The 21,445-nt window shown below is 44.7% G+C and overlaps 1 protein-coding gene across 1 annotated transcript in view; it reads left to right on the forward strand.

The window, feature by feature from the left end:
* col4a3 (collagen, type IV, alpha 3) overlaps positions 1-21,445 on the forward strand; it is a 28,856-nt gene that overhangs the window by 5,881 nt on the left and 1,530 nt on the right. Inside the window, exons 5-50 of the mRNA XM_032545029.1 lie at positions 92-136; positions 313-375; positions 1,621-1,674; positions 1,749-1,775; positions 1,864-1,938; positions 2,542-2,604; positions 2,682-2,717; positions 3,322-3,369; positions 3,470-3,544; positions 3,641-3,685; positions 3,763-3,825; positions 4,377-4,421; positions 5,050-5,103; positions 5,177-5,218; positions 5,508-5,589; positions 6,218-6,253; positions 7,541-7,705; positions 7,840-7,932; positions 8,019-8,114; positions 8,229-8,299; positions 9,557-9,745; positions 10,434-10,602; positions 10,696-10,788; positions 11,023-11,127; positions 11,214-11,308; positions 11,827-11,977; positions 13,512-13,625; positions 13,711-13,878; positions 14,022-14,111; positions 14,192-14,326; positions 15,474-15,572; positions 15,665-15,754; positions 15,850-15,986; positions 16,739-16,865; positions 16,938-17,018; positions 17,797-17,898; positions 17,971-18,018; positions 18,091-18,279; positions 18,355-18,485; positions 18,569-18,641; positions 19,619-19,690; positions 19,987-20,112; positions 20,185-20,283; positions 20,442-20,669; positions 20,919-21,090; positions 21,231-21,345. Coding sequence (XP_032400920.1) covers positions 92-136; positions 313-375; positions 1,621-1,674; positions 1,749-1,775; positions 1,864-1,938; positions 2,542-2,604; positions 2,682-2,717; positions 3,322-3,369; positions 3,470-3,544; positions 3,641-3,685; positions 3,763-3,825; positions 4,377-4,421; positions 5,050-5,103; positions 5,177-5,218; positions 5,508-5,589; positions 6,218-6,253; positions 7,541-7,705; positions 7,840-7,932; positions 8,019-8,114; positions 8,229-8,299; positions 9,557-9,745; positions 10,434-10,602; positions 10,696-10,788; positions 11,023-11,127; positions 11,214-11,308; positions 11,827-11,977; positions 13,512-13,625; positions 13,711-13,878; positions 14,022-14,111; positions 14,192-14,326; positions 15,474-15,572; positions 15,665-15,754; positions 15,850-15,986; positions 16,739-16,865; positions 16,938-17,018; positions 17,797-17,898; positions 17,971-18,018; positions 18,091-18,279; positions 18,355-18,485; positions 18,569-18,641; positions 19,619-19,690; positions 19,987-20,112; positions 20,185-20,283; positions 20,442-20,669; positions 20,919-21,090; positions 21,231-21,345 — 4,476 coding nt within the window. The remainder of the gene's footprint in view (positions 1-91; positions 137-312; positions 376-1,620; positions 1,675-1,748; positions 1,776-1,863; positions 1,939-2,541; positions 2,605-2,681; positions 2,718-3,321; positions 3,370-3,469; positions 3,545-3,640; positions 3,686-3,762; positions 3,826-4,376; positions 4,422-5,049; positions 5,104-5,176; positions 5,219-5,507; positions 5,590-6,217; positions 6,254-7,540; positions 7,706-7,839; positions 7,933-8,018; positions 8,115-8,228; positions 8,300-9,556; positions 9,746-10,433; positions 10,603-10,695; positions 10,789-11,022; positions 11,128-11,213; positions 11,309-11,826; positions 11,978-13,511; positions 13,626-13,710; positions 13,879-14,021; positions 14,112-14,191; positions 14,327-15,473; positions 15,573-15,664; positions 15,755-15,849; positions 15,987-16,738; positions 16,866-16,937; positions 17,019-17,796; positions 17,899-17,970; positions 18,019-18,090; positions 18,280-18,354; positions 18,486-18,568; positions 18,642-19,618; positions 19,691-19,986; positions 20,113-20,184; positions 20,284-20,441; positions 20,670-20,918; positions 21,091-21,230; positions 21,346-21,445) is intronic.

Below are 21,445 nucleotides of genomic sequence, written 5' to 3' on the forward strand. Positions count from 1 at the left end.
ATCTAAAAAATGTTGAGTTTTTTTGTGGAAATTTACATGAATCTACAGTGGCTCTAAAACTCCAGTTAATATTTTGGTTCTTTGTTTCCAGGGACCTCCAGGAACACCAGGTTTTCCAGGACCTCCAGGTCTCCCAGTAAGTCACAAAAACAGAAAACAAAGCAATCATAACTTCTAAAACAATTAACAGACATTTGAAGGATTTGCTAAACATTTGAAAACGATTATTTAAAATGAAGTCACTGTCTTGTTTTTGATAAAATACATTTTCTGCTCTGTTGCTGAGATAAAGATTCAGTTTTTATTTTTCAGGGGCTTCCTGGGCACGAAGGGCCAATGGGTCAACCCGGGCTCCCAGGATGCAACGGGACAAAAGTACAGATGGATTTATTTCAGAACTGATTCTGTCCAGTTTGACCCAATGCAGCTTATTTACATTAAATCCATACAAAAAGTCATTTAAGGCAGTTTCACATAGAAGTAAAAACTCTAGACCTGAACATGCACTGTGGCTGTAAAGTCTTCACAACGTTAAAATTTAAAATGTCAAAGAAGAAAAAAGAAACCAAGGCAAATCAAGTCAGATTTTTCCCACATTTAATGTGACATGTAGTTAGCATGCTAACTAAAGGTTTAGCTTGAAGCTGTGATGTTTATAAACTATTGAATCCATGTTGAAAATATGACTTTGAAGAATTAACTCATTTTTTCTCTTCTGGCAGGTTAATAACCCAAATTATTGCTGTTAAATTCAGACTGTAACTTCACAATTGGCTCCCCAATGTGAAGATTAAAGGTTACGATAATGAGGTTTACAGCAACAAAAACACTCACATCATCAGAATTTATTTAAACTCAAAAAGGAGTTGAAGTTTGTTCTGCAGTTCACATTTTACTACTCAAAGAAAGTGTGTGAAGAAATAAAACTGAGAAGTTTTTGGGTGTCAGGAAGATAAACGAGTTTATCATCAGCGTAGAGATAGAGCGGCTAGTTTGGTTCCTAATAAAGTCACTTTTCTGACCCACACAGAGTTTACAGGGAACGGCAGAGTCTTCAGCCGAGCCCTGAAACGCCACGGTCATATCTAGTTGGGTTTGTGTTTTCAGACCATATTTTTATTTGAATCTAAGCAATCTGGGATGTTTTGGATCCAACAATCCTGATTTTAGACTCTGTGACAAAGATTTCTGATCCACATGAGTTGGCACAGCAGCTTCTCCCCTGCATTAACCCAGCAGGGGGCACCGCTAACCAAAATGTTGTGCTAGCTCTAAATCATAAGCTTTACTCCAGCTAGGCCAACTAGATGCTAATGCTAAAGCTGAACACAGTGGAAAACTGCAGTTACAGAATGCTGTATGTAGCGTCCCATCACTGAGTCGACCAATCACGTCGTGACGTGAAGTAAACCCTTCAGCCATCAACTCGAATATTATTTTAAGGTTTATTCAACTGAAAGCTTACAAAGCAGCACTTTGAAATTTACCCCCAAAAAATTTATTTAATGGAAGCTAAGTGCAGCAAACGTTAGCAAAATGCTGAAATGCTAAGTGAACACTTAGCTGTTAGCTTGTTAGCGGCCGTGTCCTAACAGAATGAGGCCTGCTGTCGTCTGCCAGGGGGAGGCCGGCTACCGAGGGGTTCCTGGACCTTCAGGACCGCCGGGATCACGGGTACGTCCTCTCATTTGGTTCAAGTCAAACACATTGAACCAGACGTTAGAGCTAACAGTGTGTGTGTGTTTCAGGGGGCCCCGGGGCCACAAGGCATGAAGGTGAGCCTCACTCACAGCCTGCAGACACTCAGCTTGATCTGCAATAATTCATTCATTAATGAAGGATTCAAACTTGGCTTGACTTCAGGGAGACTCGGTCGTGATTCCCCTCAGTCAGGAAATAAAAGGAGCAGCGGGACCACAAGGGCCAACCGGCAAAAAGGTAAACCATTTATTGTTATTATTATTATTGTAGCAACTATTTGTCCAAAAACTCCAAAATAAAAAACTTAAGACTTCAAGGTGATTAAAGCAAAAGTGAATTCAACTCAAATAGTCACTTGATGCACCGCAGGTTTCTGGCTTAACGCTCCAAAAGGATCCAAAGTCCAAAATACTGTTCTGTGTTTATTTATTCCATAGTAAAGCATGCAGCACTTCACCGGAGCCCTGTTGTTTTTCTACCTGATTGTCTGACCGACTGACTGACTGACTGACAAAGTAACTGGGAACAAACCATGTGACCCACGAGCAGAAAGGACTCACTGATACTGACGTATTTCTACGTGAAACTCCCAAAATGTCCCAAACTGAAATTAACTAATTAAACAAATTACTAGACAACAAACTTATTATAAATAACTAAAATTAAACAAAAACTCTAATTATAAATTAACCAGAAAGTAAATAAATAAAAATAAACTAAATAATCGAAGGTCTAAGATTTAACTGAAGGTCTAAGATTTAACTGAAGGTCTAAGATTTAACTGAAGGTAGAGGCTCAACAGGTTGGGATTAACTGAGTGGTGACTGCTTCATGTTCCAGGGGCAAAGCGGACATGGAGGAGAACCGGGCGAACCGGGACGGCCCGGAGCCCATGGACTTCCTGTAGGCCTTAACTTTGATTTAAAGAAAACTACGTATTTTATTGCACTTAAAGTGACCAGGAAGTCTTTATTTTCCAGGGAAGACGAGGATCTGCAGGAATTGAAGGAGAAAAGGTTTGTATGTTTGAGTCTGAGAAACATTTCCTGATGTGAGAATGTTACAATTTATGGTTTTACTGTTTCTGTCCAGCGATGATTCTGTGAAACCAGCAGCTCCGTTTGTGGTTCATACTGTAATACTGGGTCAGTATGACAATAATGACTTATTGTCATAAATGAGAATATTGTCGTTTAAAGACTATTTTCAGATAATGTAATGTAAGAACACATTCTCAACGATCTATGAAGTTTAAATTCTAGTAAACACTTAACACAAACAGAAACAAAAAATAAAATGAATTATGAAGTTTCTGTAAATAAAACTGTTAAAAAATCTTTAGTTGAGACCAAAACAGCAAAATGAAGATTCAAAATGATAAATCATCCAAATGGAAATCATTATTTCTAGTTGAGTTATTGTGACAGGCTGAACAGGTTTCTGTGTTTTCTGGGTTCTTTAATCTGAATTAGCTCCACTAATGGTTATTAAGGGTTTTTAATGCTTATTAAAGGTTATTATAAGTTATTAATGGTTATTAATGGTTACTAATGTGGATGTGATTAACTAACTTACCTGGAGTCGAAGGTTTCAGCCTGAAACTTCCTGGTTTTGTTTCAGGGTCAGGAAGGTTCCAGTCCGACGAGTCCCGGTCCGCAGGGAGGGAAGGTGACCGTCTGCTCCTGACCCGCCGTAAACAGTTGCCATGGTGATGGCCTGCGAGTCGCCGCGGTGACGGCCTGCTAATAGCAATGTGACTGATTTTCAGGGCGATCGCGGCCCTCCAGGGATCCCCGGGAAGCAGGGCATCAAACTCTTCGCTGAAGGACCCAAAGAGCTGAAGGTGCGTCTGTTTCCGCTCCGAGTCCGAGTCTCATTCAGCGCCCTGACCTCTGCGCTCCATCCGAGTCTCATGAAACCGTCTGGTTCTGTGTTTCAGGGCGAGCCGGGCGAAGTGGGGCAGAAAGGTTTCCCCGGTCTTCCTGTGAGTCCGTCATTAAACCTGCCCAAGGTTTTCAGCTGATGTGATTATCAGACTCATGTTTCGACCTCCGCCTGCAGGGGGAGCCGGGGAGCCTGGGGGCGAAAGGAGAGAAGGGTGACAGAGGAGAACCTGGCTCACTGGTCAGAACCAAAAACACAAAACAACCAGTAACCAGAATCTGACAGTAACTAGTTACATTCAATCAGTTACAGTTACTTCAGTAACTTTTTGAGAAAAAAAAAACTTTTAGGAGTATTTTTACTTGAGTATTTTTATGAAGTATTTCTTCTCTTGAGTAAATTTCTGGGTTTTCTACCCACTGGATGAAAACCAGAAATGAACCAGACAGACTCAGCAGCAGTTTGTGTTAAAGTTTCATCAGTTTTTTATTGAAAGAAAAAAATGTATTTTTGGCTGATTTTGTTATTTTGTAATTATGTTATTTTTATAAATCCTTTTGGTCCTTAAAACAACAAAACTTCCACTTTATATTTTGGTTCGTCTGATGATGTAACTTTTAAGTATTAATGATAAGTTGATCAGTTACTCAGTACTGTTGACGTTTTACTTTTTCTGGAGTAAAAATATGTTGAAGTAGTTCTTCTCTTACTGGAGTATAATGTTCTCTACCCCCCTCTGCTGGTGACTCAGACAACCGCAGCTAATCTGAGCGTTTTTGTTTCTGCTGCAGGGAAAACCAGGGAAGACAGGATTACTGGGAGAACTGGGACAGCCGGTAAACAGTACAGTCTTTATTTTAACTGTTGAAGTAAACTTCATGTTTAGACCAAATTTGATTCTTGTGTTTTAAATTAAACCATAAATGAGAGAACAAACATCATAAAAGGAATCTTTTATTCTCTCACCATTCGTATTTGACCAAAGGATTCTGATGATTTCCTGCTGATCAAATCAGAACAAATTCAGACATTAAAGTGTCTTTTCCACATTTGTTAGGTTTTAAACATTAATCTTAGTGAATCACTTCCTCCCTGTTCCTCGAAGCGTCACAGAGCGCCACCTTTCTGCACACAGCCTCCATCACGTTTTGTAGATGTTTAATTTAATTTCTCAGTTATTTCAGTAATATAATGAAGTGATGTGTGATTAACTCGCTGCAGCTAAACGTGGATCTTAAATACATTAAACTTTCCAGAGATTTGTGCCAGAGGGAACTTTGTACCTTATTGGCTTCACCTTGTGAACTCTGACCTCTGTGAGGCTCCGGTCCAGCTCCGTATTCCTGGGAACTCAGTAAAAACCCAAATTGGCTGCTAAATGTTCTGCAGTCCAGTAAAACCGGGTCAACAGAACTTAAACGTTTCCAAACGATTCAGACGGTCTGAGTTTGGTTTTGTGTGCAGGGCGACCCCGGAGAGTTCGGCTTCATCGGCCCGCCCGGCGTCGACGGCGCCGCGGTGAGTTCATCAGATCTGCAGGCTCAGGGATTCGATCTGCGGAAAAGTTTATCTGTGTTGTTTCAACTTCTAGGGAGAAAAAGGCGACCGAGGGCCTCCAGGTCCCCCAGGACAGGTGAGTGTTCAGCTGAGATGTTTCTGTCAGGTCAGCGGTCCAGGGGGAACCGGGAACCGTCCGGGGGAACCGGGAACCGTCCGGGGGAACCGGGAACCGTCCGGGGGAACCGGGAACCGTCCGGGGGGAACCGGGAACCGTCCAGGGGGAACCCGGAACCGTCCAGGGGAACCGGGAACCGTCCAGGGGGAACCGGGAACCGTCCAGGGGGAACCAGGAACCGTCCAGGGGGATCGAGTGACGTTCTGCTGCTGGACTGACCAGAAAACTCTGCTTGTGTTTTTATTAGACCATCTCTAATTACATATCCGTGAAGGGCCAGCGAGGTTTCCCCGGGCCCTTTGGACCCGCCGGGTTCCTCGGGATTCAAGGTATCTACATTTTAATTCATTCATAAGGGCAGAGGATTGAAAATAATTGTGTAATCAGCTTGATTTAATTCAGTTACTCATATTGAGACATTTTAGAAAATAAAACTAAACTAACCTCAATCCAAATCATTTACATCAAAATCATCCCAGTTATTAAACAATATTCAGCTTAGTGATCAAACTGGTTTAAAAGCAGAGCATCGAGTCGCTGACTTGCAGCATTAACTCCTCCTGACCAGCAGAGGGCAACAGTGGGGAGGAAAAAGTCCCCTTTAACAGGAAGAAACCTCCAGCAGAACCAGAACCAGAACCTGGCTCGGTGTGAACAGCCGTTCAGGAGAACATTCTGTGTTAGAGTTAATGGCAGCTGGAGCTCATTTAGTTACTTTGTCTAGGACAGAGACGGGTTGAAGATTTCAGAACCGAGCCGCTGGAGGAGAACGTTGTGCTGTCAGCAGGTTTACCTTCAGGAAAGAATCGCAGCTAAACAGAAAAACCGAAAGCAGCTGGAGACGATCAGACCTTTCTCTGCCTGTTTGTCTCGCATGTTCTCTAATGAATGATGGGAGTTGTGTGTTATGTGTGCATCAGCGAATTAACTCACAGAAACGTCTCTGATCTGTCGCAGGTCCGATCGGGTTCCCGGGACTGAAGGGCGAGTCAGGTACAAAATCACTGAGTTCCTGTTGGACCTTAAACTGACCCAAACATGATTCAAAGCTGATGTTTTATTAACTGACCGGATCTTTTCTGATCCGTTTGACTTGGACTGAATGTAGAAATTTACTTTTTTATGATTTAACTCGTATTTCCAAGAAAACCCAACTGACTTATTGAGACTTGTTGTAGTTTGATCAAAAACTCTGAGTTTTAAAATAAGTCCAGATGACTCAGGGAAGAAAGTTATGAACACTTAAATCTATCCAAGGATTTCATTATCATTGCTTCTCTCTAAACCCAAGAACTGGCCTGGAGTTAGACTTTCCTGCATAAACTCGACCCACTTGAGTTTCTCCAGTCGGTTCTGTTTGGATGTGGCTCTAGTCGGTTCTTCCACAGTCCGCCTCGGCCAGATTCGTCTCTATTTGCAAATCCTGCGCGATTCCTCCAGGTTTTCTGGAACCACTTTGGTGGTGGTACAAGCCGCACCCAGCCTGGTGTGGCAGCGGCGTAGGCAGTTTGATTGGCAGAAGGATGAATTTGTTAATTGGTTGGTGGATTTCTCCTCGACTGCCAGCAGTTCCACCAATCCAAGATGAAACTGTAGCTGGAAATCGATAACGCCATGGCCCAACCCCGAGGTCCAAACCTCAACCGGAAGAGGCAACCTGCAACATGCGAATATACGTAGAGAGTTCAGAGAAGCTGGCCGACCAACGGTTCAAACGGGAAACGGCGTCATGCTCCGCCCATGTTCCCACCCTACACCATGGTACTGCTAACAGAGGCTTGGTTAGAACCAAACCGGACCGGACGTCAGCCGGGTAGAGCGATACCAGACGGTGGAGAGAGGCCTCAGTAGAGGAGGACTGGTAACGGTGCATAGTGGGCCAACGCCGCCACACCGTCTGCCTGAGATTCTCAGATTCTTTCATTCGATCTGAATGGACATGAGCAAGATTGAGTGACCCGGCTGGCGCCTCGCCCCGTTTCCCCATCAGAGCAAACACCAGCAGCTGCTGCGCGTTCCCACGATTGGTTGCATCGACCCTCAACCGGATCAGCTTAGTGTCGCAAACATCCCGCCATAAAATCTGACCTTTGCACGGCCGAGTCTGGTGGAGGTCCGACTTGAGTCCACCCTGAGTGAAGTACGCCCGAGTCGGTGGGCAACTTTCCTCTGGAGACTTGAAGTTGGACTCGTCAGTAAGAGACCAGAACTTCGTCTTAAAGACTCAGAGCTGCATTGGATTGGATCATGACTGGGTTTTTAACATGTGTGTCCTTGAAGGCGAGGCCTCCAACGGACCGCCAGGTTCTCCTGGTCCAACTGGCTCAGGGGGTCCCAAAGGGGAACCAGGACCGCCGGGCCTGGTGGTTACCGGACCGCCAGGATTGACCGGAGCCCCAGGACCTCTTGGACTTCAGGGAGAGCCAGGAGAGCCTGGAATACCAAGTACACCAATGTTCTTCTTTGTTTTTGGTTTTTAGGCTGATTTTGTTTTCAAACCAGAGAAAGAAAATTAGTAATTGTTTTATGAAACATAAATCTGCCTCCCAACAGTTTAAACTTTGTCATTTTGTCCCCAGACATGGACATCATAGGACAGGGTGTTCTTGGTACGACAGGTTCAAAAGGCTCTCGAGGCCCTCCAGGGGACAAAGGGGCGGTTGGGGAAAAGGGTGAGCAGGTTTCAGATTAATAAAATCCCAAATGGGCCGTTAGTGTTTCAGCGAGTAGCTGCAGAATGTAACCTGTGTTTCACCAGGTCAGAAAGGGCAGGTTTGTATAGACTGCCATTTTCAGGCTGGTCCTCCTGGACCTCAGGGACCACCAGGGGCGCCAGGTCAGAACGGGTTGCCAGGTAAGAAGGATTCCAGTCTTTCCACCTGGTTATTCAGGCAGCAGCTTTTCTGTTTTTATGGAGAAACTCCCAAGTGTAGAAATCAAACGCACCCTTCTGTCACCTGGGTTCCAGGTGCGGCTGGATCTCCAGGACCAGCAGGTAATAAAGGCTTCAAAGGAGCCGCAGGCCCACCTGGAGAACAGGTGAGTTCTGATCCCACGCTAAATGCTACGTTTTATGTTCATAAAATTTAATACAACAGAGTTTTACAGCCACACTGGGATTTATTTTTGTAAAAATAAAGTTTTGATAATAAAGTTGTAAAATTATGAGAAGAAATTTCTGTTAATGTAAAAAACGTTGATCGTTATTAAGACCGCTCTGGACGTTCATGTGGTTTTTCTACTAAACTCAAAGTCCTGCTGCTGAAAATGACTTCATGTGTTAAAATATAAAATATTTCTTTATTTGTTAAACTGATATCAAAGCAGAACTTCTTAACATGCTCAACATTTTTAGTTTTAATTATTTTTTGTGATTTGGCATAAAATTACTTCATTCTACCAGAGTATAATGAACAATATGATTTTATTCCAGTAATATTTCGTCTTTATTCTTATAAAATTGTAACTTTAATCTGGGAATATTATAACTTTATTCGTATTATCACAATTTTTTTATTTGAGTTTATTACTGTGACGTTATTATTGTGATATTTTGACCTTTTTCTTATATTATTTAGATTTTATTCTCGTAATATTAGAGCTGTTTATAATGTTACAATTTTATCCAGATAAGATTTTGTTCTCATTATGACTTAACTTGTAATAAATTACAAGTTTATTCTTGTAATATGAGTTTATTCTCATACTACTTTACTTTACTGTCATGAGATTATAACCATAATTTGATAATATTATTCATATTATCACAACTTTTTGTATTATTATGAGTTTATTCAGGTGTTACTGCGACATTATTCTCATGTTTTTATTTGTTTTGTGTATTTTGATCTTATTATTATGACTTTAATATTACAACTTTATTTTTAGAATTTTATGACTTCATTACCGTACATTATTCTTGTATTACAATTTTATTCAGGTGATATTATGACATGTCTTATGATTTTATTCTGCTATTATTACTTTATTCTCGTAATATTGCATTATTCCATATTATTTAGACTTTTTTCTGGTATTATTACCAGTTTATTCTGTTATTATGTTGACTATTTTCATATTGTTATGACTGTATTCACTATTTAGGGAACTTTATTCTTGTATTGTGTTATTCAGGTGATGTTATGACTTTAAATTTTTACTTTATTTGTGGATTATTTTGATGTTATTCTTGTGGATAGTAAAACATTTCTCAGTTTGGCTCTGATCCTGTCGTATTTTACCGTGGGATGAATGAATCTCCAGCCTGTTTAAGCTTCTCTGCCTGTTTCCCCTCAGGGCCCCCGGGGCCCCCAGGGCTCCCCGGGGGCCCCGGGGGCTCCAGGCGAGCCGGGGTCAAACCCTCGGCCGGGGCAGAAGGGGGAGGCCGGGGACCAGGGCGATGCGGGGCTGCGGGGAAAGGCGGGGCAGCACGGATACCCAGGACCGCCGGGTCCCAAAGGCGAAACGGGACAGAAAGGAAACCCGGTGAGTACCGCCGCTGGAACCGGACCGGACTGGACCGAGCCACGTTTTCACTACCGATACCAGAGGACAGAGAAAAACAAATGTTTCTTTTCGAAAACACGTAAATATACTGAATAAGAGTGAGTAAATGAGTAAGTTTTTTAAAGGTGCAACGATTTTTATTAATTTTTGCAAAGACAAACAAACTGGATATTTCTTCTGACAATATTTTAATATTCAGCAATCATCCAGACGCATTTATGGTTTCCCACCGTTTGTCATTTCTAACTCCTTTAAATCCGAGGTTTCCTCCACAGCCCTGATAAAATCATTTCATTTAGACAAATTTATTTCATAACTTCAGCACAAACAGATTCATGAGTTCAAACATGTAAAAACGTGAATCAGTTCGGAGTGAAACATGAAAACAAACCTGTGAAACGACTCGGAGACGTTAGTTATTCTAAACATGATGTAAAATATTCAACATGACGTCGCTCAGAGCACAAAGCATAGAACTAGACTGAATAGATCTAGTTTTCAGTATTGGCTCCAATTATAGATATTAATATCAGATCAATAGATCTCTGATATTGAACCTACGATTTTTTTATGGTGTTTGATTTTTTTGTGTTCATCACTAAAACTGATGGTTGTATGAAACCATCTACTCTGTTGTCATGGTAACAGTTGTGATTCCCTCGTCCAGGGGCTTCAGGGGTCAAAAGGTCACCGGGGCCTGCCGGGCCCCTCTGGTGCCAGAGGAGTGACGGGGCCACCGGGCCCACCGGGCCGCAGCCGTCCTGGTTGTCCAGGACCGATGGGGCCCAAAGGAGCTAACGGCTACATGGGAGACCGTGGAGCACCGGGCCCCAGAGGTCAGTTTGTCAGAAGGGACCTGGGCCAGAACCGGGCCCAGAGCGGACCAGAACTGGGGCCAGAGGGAAGGCTGACTGCTCTGCTTGTTTCAGGAGAGAAAGGCTCTAAGGGGAACATCTGGAACATTCCAGGAGAACCGGGACCGAAAGGCTCCAGAGGACAGCCGGGGGAAACCGGACCTGAAGGTAAGAGACGGATCCAGACTTTGGTTCTGGTTCTGGTTTTATTTCCTGCTTCACACAGGAAGAAACACAAACGGATTCTTAAAACGAACATCAACAAGGATTTATTTATTAGATCAAAATACTTCAAACGTTTCATAGACAATGTTATAATTCAGTTCCGATCTGTTCCGGTCCTGGTCCGGTTCTGATCCGGTTCTGTTCTTCCATGTTGTCTCTGTTCTTCTTCGGTCCCAGGTGAGAACGGACTTCTGGGTCTCCGAGGATGTACTGGTCCAAAAGGTCAAAAGGGCAATGACAGTTTCTCTCACAAGGGTAACCGGGGCAACGCGGGGTCAAAAGGTCAGATCCAGAACAGCACTCGCTAACTTCTCAGCGTTTATTCAGAACCAAAATAGAACCTTCAATAAACGTCCTTCTGCCATCAGGAGTCAAGGGGTCCAGAGGAGAGCCAGGGTTCCCCTGTTATGGCATGAAGGGGCGAGTGGGGCCGCCCGGCCCCCCAGGGCCCGTCGGCCAAAAGGTAGAGGAAGACCCGAACGCCCAGAACCAACAGTTTGAGTCCATTTCCATTTTCTCTGGAATAACAGACAAATGGAGCCAAACAGCAGAACAAGATGACTGAACTGTTCACTAACTGACTGAACTGTTCACTAACTGACTGAACTGTTCACTAACTGACTGAACTGTTCACTAACGACTGAACTGTTCACTAACTGACTGAACTGTTCACTAACTGACGACTGAACTGTTCACTAACTGACTGAACTGTTCACTAACTGACTGAACTGTTCACTAACTGATGACTGAACTGTTCACTACTGACTGAACTGTTCACTACTGACTGAACAGTTCACTACTGACTGAACTGTTTTTATAAACGGAACAACTTCATCTAATTAGCGACGTATTGAACTAATTAAAGCTGCTGGAAGTAATTCTGCCTCAGAACAAACAAGAATCTGTGATTTTATTTGAAATGTGAACATTTTGAAGTGATTGTGGTTATTTTGACTCGTTTCCTGCTCTGTGTGGTGAAAGGGGAACAGAGGTTTTGGGCTGCCGGGTGAGGCGGGTAAACCAGGCCCTCGGGGGCAGGATGCCTGTGACGGACCTCCGGGCGATCCGGGACCGCCGGGACGGCCAGGAGTTCAGGGACCTGCAGGACAAAATGGCTGCCAGGGGCCCAAAGGTAGCAGGACTCTCAGCCTTCAGCCATCAAACTGACCATCATCAGCAGAAACGACCAAAGTTCAGCTTTTATTCAGGTCCCACTTAGGAACTCTACCTCCTCATTTTCTCAATAAATGTTTAAATTAGCCTGAAAAAATAATATTTATAATTGCATACTGCAGTATATTTATCAGTTTTCTGTTATTTTATAAATTAATCAGTAGCAAGCAGCTGATTAATTTATTTCTGTTTTAAAGAAAAGCAGAAATGAAGTGGATAGTTTGAAAGGTCAGCTTCTATGTACACAGTCAGAACAAACTAAGGTTAACTAAAACTTACTAAATAACCAAAAGTGAAATTCATAAAACTTTTTTTACTGAACTAAATAAAAACTGATTACTGGGGAAAAACAGTAGCTAACTGGGACTATATCCTGAAATACTAGACATAATATCCTTTGTTTTCATGTTCAATAATCTATTTATTATTTATTAGCCTTTCAAACTGTGGCTTTGACTTTTTTCCCTCTGACAAACAGTTTACGGCTCAGCTGGTTGTTCAACAATAACTGAATCATTATTTGGTTTCTTCTGTCGACTATTTATTACCCACCTGATGCATTTGCACTATAAGGCGCATAGAATAGACGCTACAGCAGAGGCTGGGTTACGTTATGCATCCATTAGATGGAGCTGCGCTAAAGGGAATGTCAACAAAATAGTCAGATATTTCAGTCAAACTTTATTAATAGATTACAAACCAGCGTTCTGAAAACTCCGTTCATTCCCAAAATGAACAGCTGTTTTATTATTTTCCTGAGGTAAAGTCAGTGACGTGGTATTTTGGTGACACAGTTTATCTTTTAACAACAGCAAGGTGTAACATATAGTGGAGGGGAACTTTTCCTCGATTCAATAAACACGTAAAAAACAGTCTGATGCTGTTACGGTAAATCAAATCACAATATATATCCACTTCCGCTATAACCATTGATTGGTTCATGTTAAATTCTCTGCTGCTGCTCTGTTCCCATGTTCTACTGCGTGACTGATCGCCTTGAGCTTAAACTGCGTCGTAAGTGTGTCTCTTAATAGGAGCCATTTTGGGGTCTTTACACAAAACCCAGCCTGCACCGCGCGCTTCTTCTTCTACGGGGGAAAATGAAGTCGGCTGCTGCTTACCGTAGTTGCGAGACCTTTGTGGCTCAATATTGGTCCATATATAAGGCGCAATGGGTTATAAGGCGCACTGTTGGCTTTTGAGAAAATTGAAGGTTTTTAGGTGCAACTTATAGTGCGGAAAATACGGTAAACATAATCACAATACTTTCACCTTTTTGAATTCTGCGCCTAAAAATTAACCAAAGTATGGAAAACCTAAAACTGTCAAACTAAACTAAAGTCTATTTAACTAATAATAACTAACAAACACCCTCTAAAAACTCACTAAAACTATTAAAACCCCGAACAGGTTCTGGTTCTGGTTGTAGAATCAGAACCAGCCGTTCTGCTGCCGGATGAAGGAAAACCAAACTGGTCTGAAATCTCCTTCAGGTCACCGAGGCGTTGATGGGGAACCTGGTTCCACGGGTCCACCTGGGCCCTGTGTCCCCGGATGTCCAGGACCTCCAGGACTGCGAGGTCCAGCGGGTCCAATTGGACCCACAGGTAAATAAGATCAGATGAAAGTGTAGCTGTTAGCTGGATTCTGTCTCTTTAAGATCACACCGTGTTCACGCTGCACCGTCTGCAGGAACGAAGGGGCCGCCGGGTCTGAAGGGAGATCCTGGGACCCACTGCCCCAGAGTCCCCGGGCTCAGAGGGCCACCGGCGCCACCGGGACCCGATGGAGTTCCAGGGCTGGCCGGGGAAGTGGGACCCAAAGGCTGGAGAGGGAATCCCGGAGAGCCTGGAGGCCCAGGTGAGACGCCAGTCACATCGTTGGCTGTAGCGTCGACGTTTGGACTTTAGTTGAGGATTTCTTGTGTTCTCTGGGTTTTTGGTGTCAATAGTTTTTATTGAAAGACAAAGGAAAGGAGCCTTGTCTGGATGTTTGTGTTTTAGGGCCGAGAGGAGACATGGGTGTTCCAGGGCCGATGGGGTGTCCTGGAAACCACGGACCGCCTGGGACCTGCGGGGAACCGGGACCAAAAGGTTTTATTTGAGTGGCTGGATCAGGTTGGATCTTGTAACTGTTTCTCTCTGAAGCCTCTCTGCCATCATTTGTCTCTTAGGTCAGAGGGGTCGAGATGGTTCAAGAGGTTCTCAGGGACCTCCAGGAGAGCCAGGGGACAAAGGGGGAACTGGACCAAAAGGGTTCCCAACAGTCATTAGGACAACGGGGAATCCCGGAGACTCTGGATTTCCAGGTGTTGTATTGTCTTGCATTGTGGCCGCGCCATTTTGGTAGGCAAGAGCAGCACAAAGCATAGATGAACCATGGCTTCCAGACCTACTAAAAGAAAGTAAATTCACTCTCTTGATCAATGTGCCAGTGAAATGTAAATCAACAAAATGGCTGCTGTCGGGAGCTACAGACTCCTTCAGATCACAGTGGCTGAACAAGCCAAGAAGAGACATTTATCGGAACAACCGAGGAAACTCTCAGCTTCTGCACAAACGCAGCACAAGGTTCTTGTGATGTGAGACGGTCAGGAAGACTGTTTGATACAGTTCATGCTGCTTCTACTCTACCTGGACCATCTGACATCAAACTCACATCAACCTCTGCAAAAACTGTTAGCTTGGTGAAGACCTACAAGAAAAGAGGAATAATCGGCTTTTTGAGAAAATACAGTTCATGTGTGTTTGAGCCGCTGTGCTCTGTTTACTCCCTCTATAGGCTCTAAGGAGTATTACATCCCAATACCAGATCCACACTCTGAAATCCTTCTAAGGGTCAGAAAGCCTGAGGCTTCATCTGGGCACTCGGCTGCCTTTCTCTAGCGCTCACTGGACAAGAGGCAACGTTCACCAGCAACAATGAAACATCAGCAACAATGAAACATCAGCGACAATGGCAACGTGCCACCAGACTCAGATGAGTGAGTCAATAATCAACCAACCAGCTGCAGGTTCTGGACCAGCAGCAGGTTCTGGACCAGCAGCAGCGTTCTGGACCGTTGGGTTGTCAATCAGACCTGTGAAGACGCTGCTGCAGGAATCAAAGCCACTAAAGAGAAACTAAAGCCTGGATGAGTTTCTCTGATCTGAGACTTTAGTCTCTGGTCCTGGAAATGTTCTGCAGCTGCTGGAAGGCCCACTGTGGAACCGGCTTTATGTGGTTCTGAAGGTTCAGGTCAGAGGTCAGCCTGATCTCTGGTTTCTACCTGGAATAACTGAAGCTGTGCACTGACTCTAGATCTATAATTCTAGATGGTTCCTCAGAGATAATAACTTGTTTCGGGATGTGTTTGGCTGATTAGAACAGATACGTTAATGTTAGCATCTCATAAACATCCCTGAAATTTGTTTCTGGAGTCTTAATTCTCTGTTTGCTTCCTGATTCGTGATCAGGACCCAGAGGTTTCACTGGGGAAAAGGGACAAGGAGGCCCCCCAGGGAACCGAGGGCCAAAGGGCCTGGATGGAAAATCTGGAGAGACGGGGCCACCAGGTAAACGTTTGGCTGCACTGTGCGGACTGAGCGAAGCAGTGGAGGTTGTTTCCCTGGTTCTATTGAAGGTAATGAAATGTTTCATGTCTCAGGATGTCCTGGAGATCCAGGTAGAGATGGAGAGAGAGGTCCTTGTGGTTTCACTGGACCCCCAGGGGACAAGGGATTCACTGGTAGACCAGGTAAACGTTTACACCGCCAAAGATCCGACAGCATGAAATAAGTCAGAACTCCTGGATAACTGCGTCAGTTTCAGCTCCTCCGATGTTTTCTTCAGGTGATCCAGGTGAAAAAGGTGCAACGGGAACCAATGGGCTCCCTGGTTCAGATGGAGGGTCAGGGAAACCCGGAGATAAGGGACGTAAAGGAGAAGCAGGTTGTGGATGGGGAGCTAAAGGCTGTAAAGGAATGAAGGTACAGCACAGAAAAACACCCACTGTGTCCCGTACATGACATTTGATCAGGTTCTGGTGGATTAGACCCAAAGCCAATACGACCCGCCGACCGGACCAGCAAGTAGTTCTGTTTCTGTCCGTCTGTCCATCGCCTGGTACCTTCAGCGGTTTACCGCAAACAACCAAACGCACGCTGACTTCTAACGTCCGTTCCACCAAATGTCCCTCTGTCCGTCCCAACAAACTATATTTAATAAACTAAAATCAGTTGTTCTACAAAAATGTCAGACTAATCCGCCACTCTGACGATAAGTAACACCAAACAAAACTGAAACGTCTCGTTGGATTTATTCTTCGTAGAAACAGATTCTGAAATAAATCCTGTTTCATAACACAAGAATTTTTCTCATTTTTTTTTTTTTTAGTTATCTGGTGAAAGTCAAAACAACAACGTTTTGGGGCCAAAGTGATTCGCATTCTTGGTCTTTTAGAACAAAAGAGAAGGAAAGGTTTGACCGGGTCTCTCTAGTCGGATCCGTTTACAGAACCAAGCCTTTTGGTTCCTACATGGACGGAGAACTCAGGCAGAACCTTTAGAGGGAATAGTCAAAGTAACGTTCTCCTGCGTTGATGCTGGATGATTTCTAGTTCTAGAACCAAAGTCCAGGTTCTGTGAAGGGCTTCAGTTTAATGCTTAATAAAGTATATTCATTCATTCATTCATTCATTCATTCATTCATTCATTCATGCTTATTCTTATTTTTCCCACAGGGGATTCCTGGACGTCCAGGACCTTCAGGTCCAAAAGGACCAGGAGGACCAGCTGGAGACGTTGGCCCTCTGGGGCCCTGCGGTCCTTGTGGATTTGTGGGATCCAAAGGGCCACCTGGATGCAAAGGTCTGATTGGTCGCATCATCGATTCTCCTCTCAGTTTGAGATCTGGACTGAAAACGTTTCTTTTGTCTGCAGGTTCTCCTGGTAGAGCCGGTGAGAAAGGTTGGGACGGCCCGCCTGGGATCTGTGGCCCTCCAGGGCCTCCTGGAAATCCAGGTATGCCAGAGTCGCTTCACCAGCAGCTTTAAACTCACTGGCTGCGTTTCCATTAAATAAGAAACGATTAAAATCTCACACGAATGTTTGTTTATGTGACAAATCATTAAAACGCCTCCATCACTCGACCACTTCCTGTTGTCTTCTTCGTCGTTTCCAGCAGTAGCAACATCCGGCTGTCAGTCATGTGACTTCTGAGATAAAAACAAATGTTTTCATTGCAGTTTTATGAAATATTCATTTCAATATGGCTGAAAAGCAACTTTATGAAAATCCATTGAAGCTGCAGTTTGTAACTTTTTAAAAATTTACATATTTATTGAAACTGTGAGCAGATAGTCTGTGAAAAATCCTCTGCATTCTCCAAGTGCTAATTAGAAAACAACCAATCAGTACAAGGATTATTAATCCTTGTACTGCTAGCTGCAGCTCTCTGCTAAGCTGCAGCTAGCATAGCCTGTTGTGAACGTTCAGGCTAGGCAGATAAACGGTTTTCCTTTAACGGTGAGTTGTTTCTCCACCATTAGCACATTTAGCAGCACATACATCAAATTGATTGTTAGCGCTAAGCCCTGCCTCCTGACTCTGATTGGTTGTTTTTGGTGCAGTAGCAACTCAAACTTTTCACACGTTATCTAACAAACTGTAACAACATGGAGACTTTTTTCAGAAGTTACATTCTGAAGCTTTAACCAGATTTATTTTTATAATTCCATTTTGAACGGTTCCATGGTGAATGAAGCGCAGCTTTAAGCCTCTGTCTGACCTTCATCTCCAGGATGCTGGGGGTCTCCTGGAGCTCCTGGTCCACTGGGACCCAAAGGAAACCAGGGCCGGGACGGGATCCCCGGGCCTGACGGAGAGAAAGGAGATATGGGCTGTAAGGGTGAATAGATGTATGAACCAAAACGTCGCCCCGCGAACCTTCACTGATCTACTTCTTTATCTGCAGCATGTGTACCTGGACCGAAGGGGCCGACAGGACGAAGAGGTCCCCCTGGTAAGGCTTTGGTTTAATTCTGGTTGGGGTGGGTTCAGAAGGAAGCTGTAACTTTGCCACCTCCTCCTCCAGGATGCGTGGGGGACAGGGGCCCGCTGGGATGCTGTGGGCCTCCTGGACCCTGTGGACCTGCAGGAGACCCGGGTTACAAAGGCGCTAAGGGACCCCCAGGGCCTCCTGGATGTGCTGGGAAGAAAGGGGGAGAGTGCATTGATGGGACAAAGGGATATAAAGGATTTCCTGGACCTAAAGGACCGAAAGGTGGAGAGCTTAGTCTGTTTGACAGCTGGATTCGTCTCTGGATTAAATAAAATGATAAAATCTGTCACTGTGTAGGCCCTAAGGGTCCGTCCGGTCCACCTGGTCCACCAGGTCCTGGTTACAAAGGCCATAAAGGTGTTAAAGGAGAACCGGGTCCCCCAGGACCACCGGGACCAATCGGTGACCTCGGTCCTTGTGGACCTCCTGTGAGTCCCGCCCAGAGGTCAAGTTAAGAGAAAAACAAACTGAAACTTGAATGAAGTGTCATATTTACTTGTTTTGCCTTCAGGGTCCTTGGGGGCCGCCTGGATATCCTGGAAAAAAAGGCTACAGAGGACCGGTTGGAGCAAAGGGTTCAATCGGTAAGAACCGCAAACCGATGGGGAGCAGCCTGATCGTTTTCAGCTGAACAGTTTGTCTTCCTGTTTGTTTATGATTCAACAAATTCACAGCTGATCTCACCTGAAGCCACTTTAGAGAACAAAAAGATCTGATTCCATAAATATGTCAGATCAACACAAATAAGATTCCCATGATGGTTCTTGGGTTCCAGTTTGATCAGTTATGATAAAAAGCAGCATGTCAACATGGTATTTAGCGGAAGCTAATGCTAAAGCTATCAACATGGTATTTAGTGGAAGCTAATGCTAAAGGTACCAATATGGTATTAATCGTATTTATCGTTGGTCCGATAAATACCAACACGGTATTTAGCGGAAGCTAATGCTAAAGCTATCAACATGGTATTTAGTGGAAGCTAAAGCTATCAACATGGTATTTAGCGGACGCTAATGCTAAAGGTACCAACAAGGTATTTAGCAGAAGCTAATGCTAAAGCTACCAATATGGTATTTGTCGTACGCTAATGCTAAAGCTACCAACATGGTATTTAGTGGAAGCTGATGATAAACTATCATTGTATTTAGCCAAAGCTAACATAAATCACTAAACTGAATGACATTGATAGCCAACATGTTAGTAGCATGCTACATTGTAGCATCTTGCTCTCAGTTTTGTTACAGAAACGTTTTTATTTGACCTTCAGGAAGAAATTCTTAAGAACTGACTTTTCATTTGTGGTTTCAGTTCATAGTTGTTGCGTTTTGCTAACTGTGCTGCTGATTCTGGCCTAACTTGGTCGGGAAGCAGACAGGACTGTAGAACGACAGCAATGCATTCTGGGTAGAGAATCTTTGGGAGAAATGTGGCTTCAGAACTAAATTAGGTCAAACTAATTTCATGATCTGATCTGTGAGCCGTGACTCGTTGCTGTTTGGTCAAAGTTAAATAGGATCTACATTCTTACTGACCTCAGAGCGCCCCCTGGTGTGTGTTTCAGGTATGGAAGGGGAGAAAGGACCGCCAGGTAACCCCGGTCCGGGAGGACCAGCAGGACGAATCGGGAACCCGGGTAAAAGGAAGCCGGCAGACCTGAGACAGGCCAGCTGTTGGATCGGCTCTAATTAACCCAATACTGCCCCAATCCTACACTAATCTTGCCCCAATCCTGCCCCAATACTGCCCCAATCCTGCATTAATCTTGCCCCAATTCTGCCCTAATCCTGCCCCAATCCTACACTAATCTTGCCCCAATCCTACACTAATCTTGCCCCAATCCTACACTAATCTTGCCCCGATTCTGCCCTAATCCTGCCCCAATCCTGCCCTAATCCTGCCCTAATGTTGCCCTCCTGCTGCCTCCTGCAGGACCAAGTGGGAAGGACTCATATTTTCCTGTGCAGCTGGTATCAGGAGACCCAGGTGAAGAAGGAGCTCTAGGCCAAGTGGGAGGAGTCGGATCGCCGGGTTTCCCTGGATTGAGGGGAGCTTATGGTCAGTCATGTTGCCATGGTTACTGCTGAAACACCTGAACTCTTTCCTGATGTGACGTTTTCCCGGTTCCAGGTTCAAAAGGCTCATCTGGAGCACCGGGTTGGACAGGAACACCTGGGCGCGACGGACTGAGAGGAGAGGATGGAGAGAGAGGACGAATCGGCCAGAAAGGTATGAAAACATCCGACTCGTCCTAAAATCACCATGGCAACAAGTTAAATGTCAACAGAGTCGATCTATTGCCTTTAGTTTCTGACCCTGTCCGTCTTGAGGCTCAGAGTTTCTGCATGTTGAGTTCAGATGAAGTCCAACCATCTGCTTGGTTCCAGGTGCGAATGGAGAGCGTGGCAGAGTGGGAGCCAAGGGTCCTCCAGGTGAGCCAGGTGAACCAAGTGAGCCAGGCGCCGGCCCGCCACCCAGGAGGAACGGCTTCCTGTTCAGCAGACACAGCCAGGACAGCGCCGCCCCTGCCTGCCCGGCCCAGTCCACGCTCATATTCAGAGGATACTCACTGCTCTTCATCAACGGCTACAGCCGCGCTCACGGACAGGACCTGGGTAGGTCTGCAGAGGTCACAGAGGTCACAGCCTACCTCAGAAGTATAGATCAGAACCCTCCATGTCCAACCGTAGCATTCTGCAACACAGGGCTAGAGCCACACCAGAAAAAACTAAAATACAAAACTATGAGAATAAAGTCACAACAGAACAACTTTATTCTATTAATATCCCAGTTTTGTTCTGATGGAGGTTTTTCCTGATGGTTTGTTTTTGGCCGTATCGCCGCGCCACACCGCGTTCCTGCAGGAACGGTCGGCAGCTGCCTGCAGCGTTTCAGCACCGCTCCCTTCCTGATCTGTGAGACTGGAGAGGAATGTCGATACGCTGAGAGGAACGACTTTTCCTACTGGCTGTCCAACATCAGGAGCCCGATAAACCAGACCGACCCAGAGGCGGCGCTGGAGTCCAAGATCAGCAAGTAGCGTCAGCACTAAGAGGAAAACCTCCTGATTTCAGATCTGAACATCAGAAAACAATATTTTTAGCTTCATGAAGAAGAAAACAGCAGACTGAGGATGAAGGTGTTCCACCTGGTTCAGGTTTGTTTCTGGGTTTCAGGTGTTCGGTGTGCGAGTCTGAAGCCAACGTGATCGCCATCCACAGCCAGACCAGCGCCGTCCCGCCCTGCCCTGCGGACTGGCAGTCGCTCTGGACCGGATTCTCCTTTGTGATGGTCAGTGGGACGTTTCCTTTAGAGCTGCCCGAGTCTAGAACTGCAACGTTTAGATTCATCTCTGCCTGAAATCACCTGAATCACCTGAATCTGAGTTCCC

The sequence above is a fragment of the Xiphophorus hellerii genome, chromosome 18, assembly GCF_003331165.1.
Source record: "Xiphophorus hellerii strain 12219 chromosome 18, Xiphophorus_hellerii-4.1, whole genome shotgun sequence".
NCBI lineage: Eukaryota > Metazoa > Chordata > Actinopteri > Cyprinodontiformes > Poeciliidae > Xiphophorus > Xiphophorus hellerii.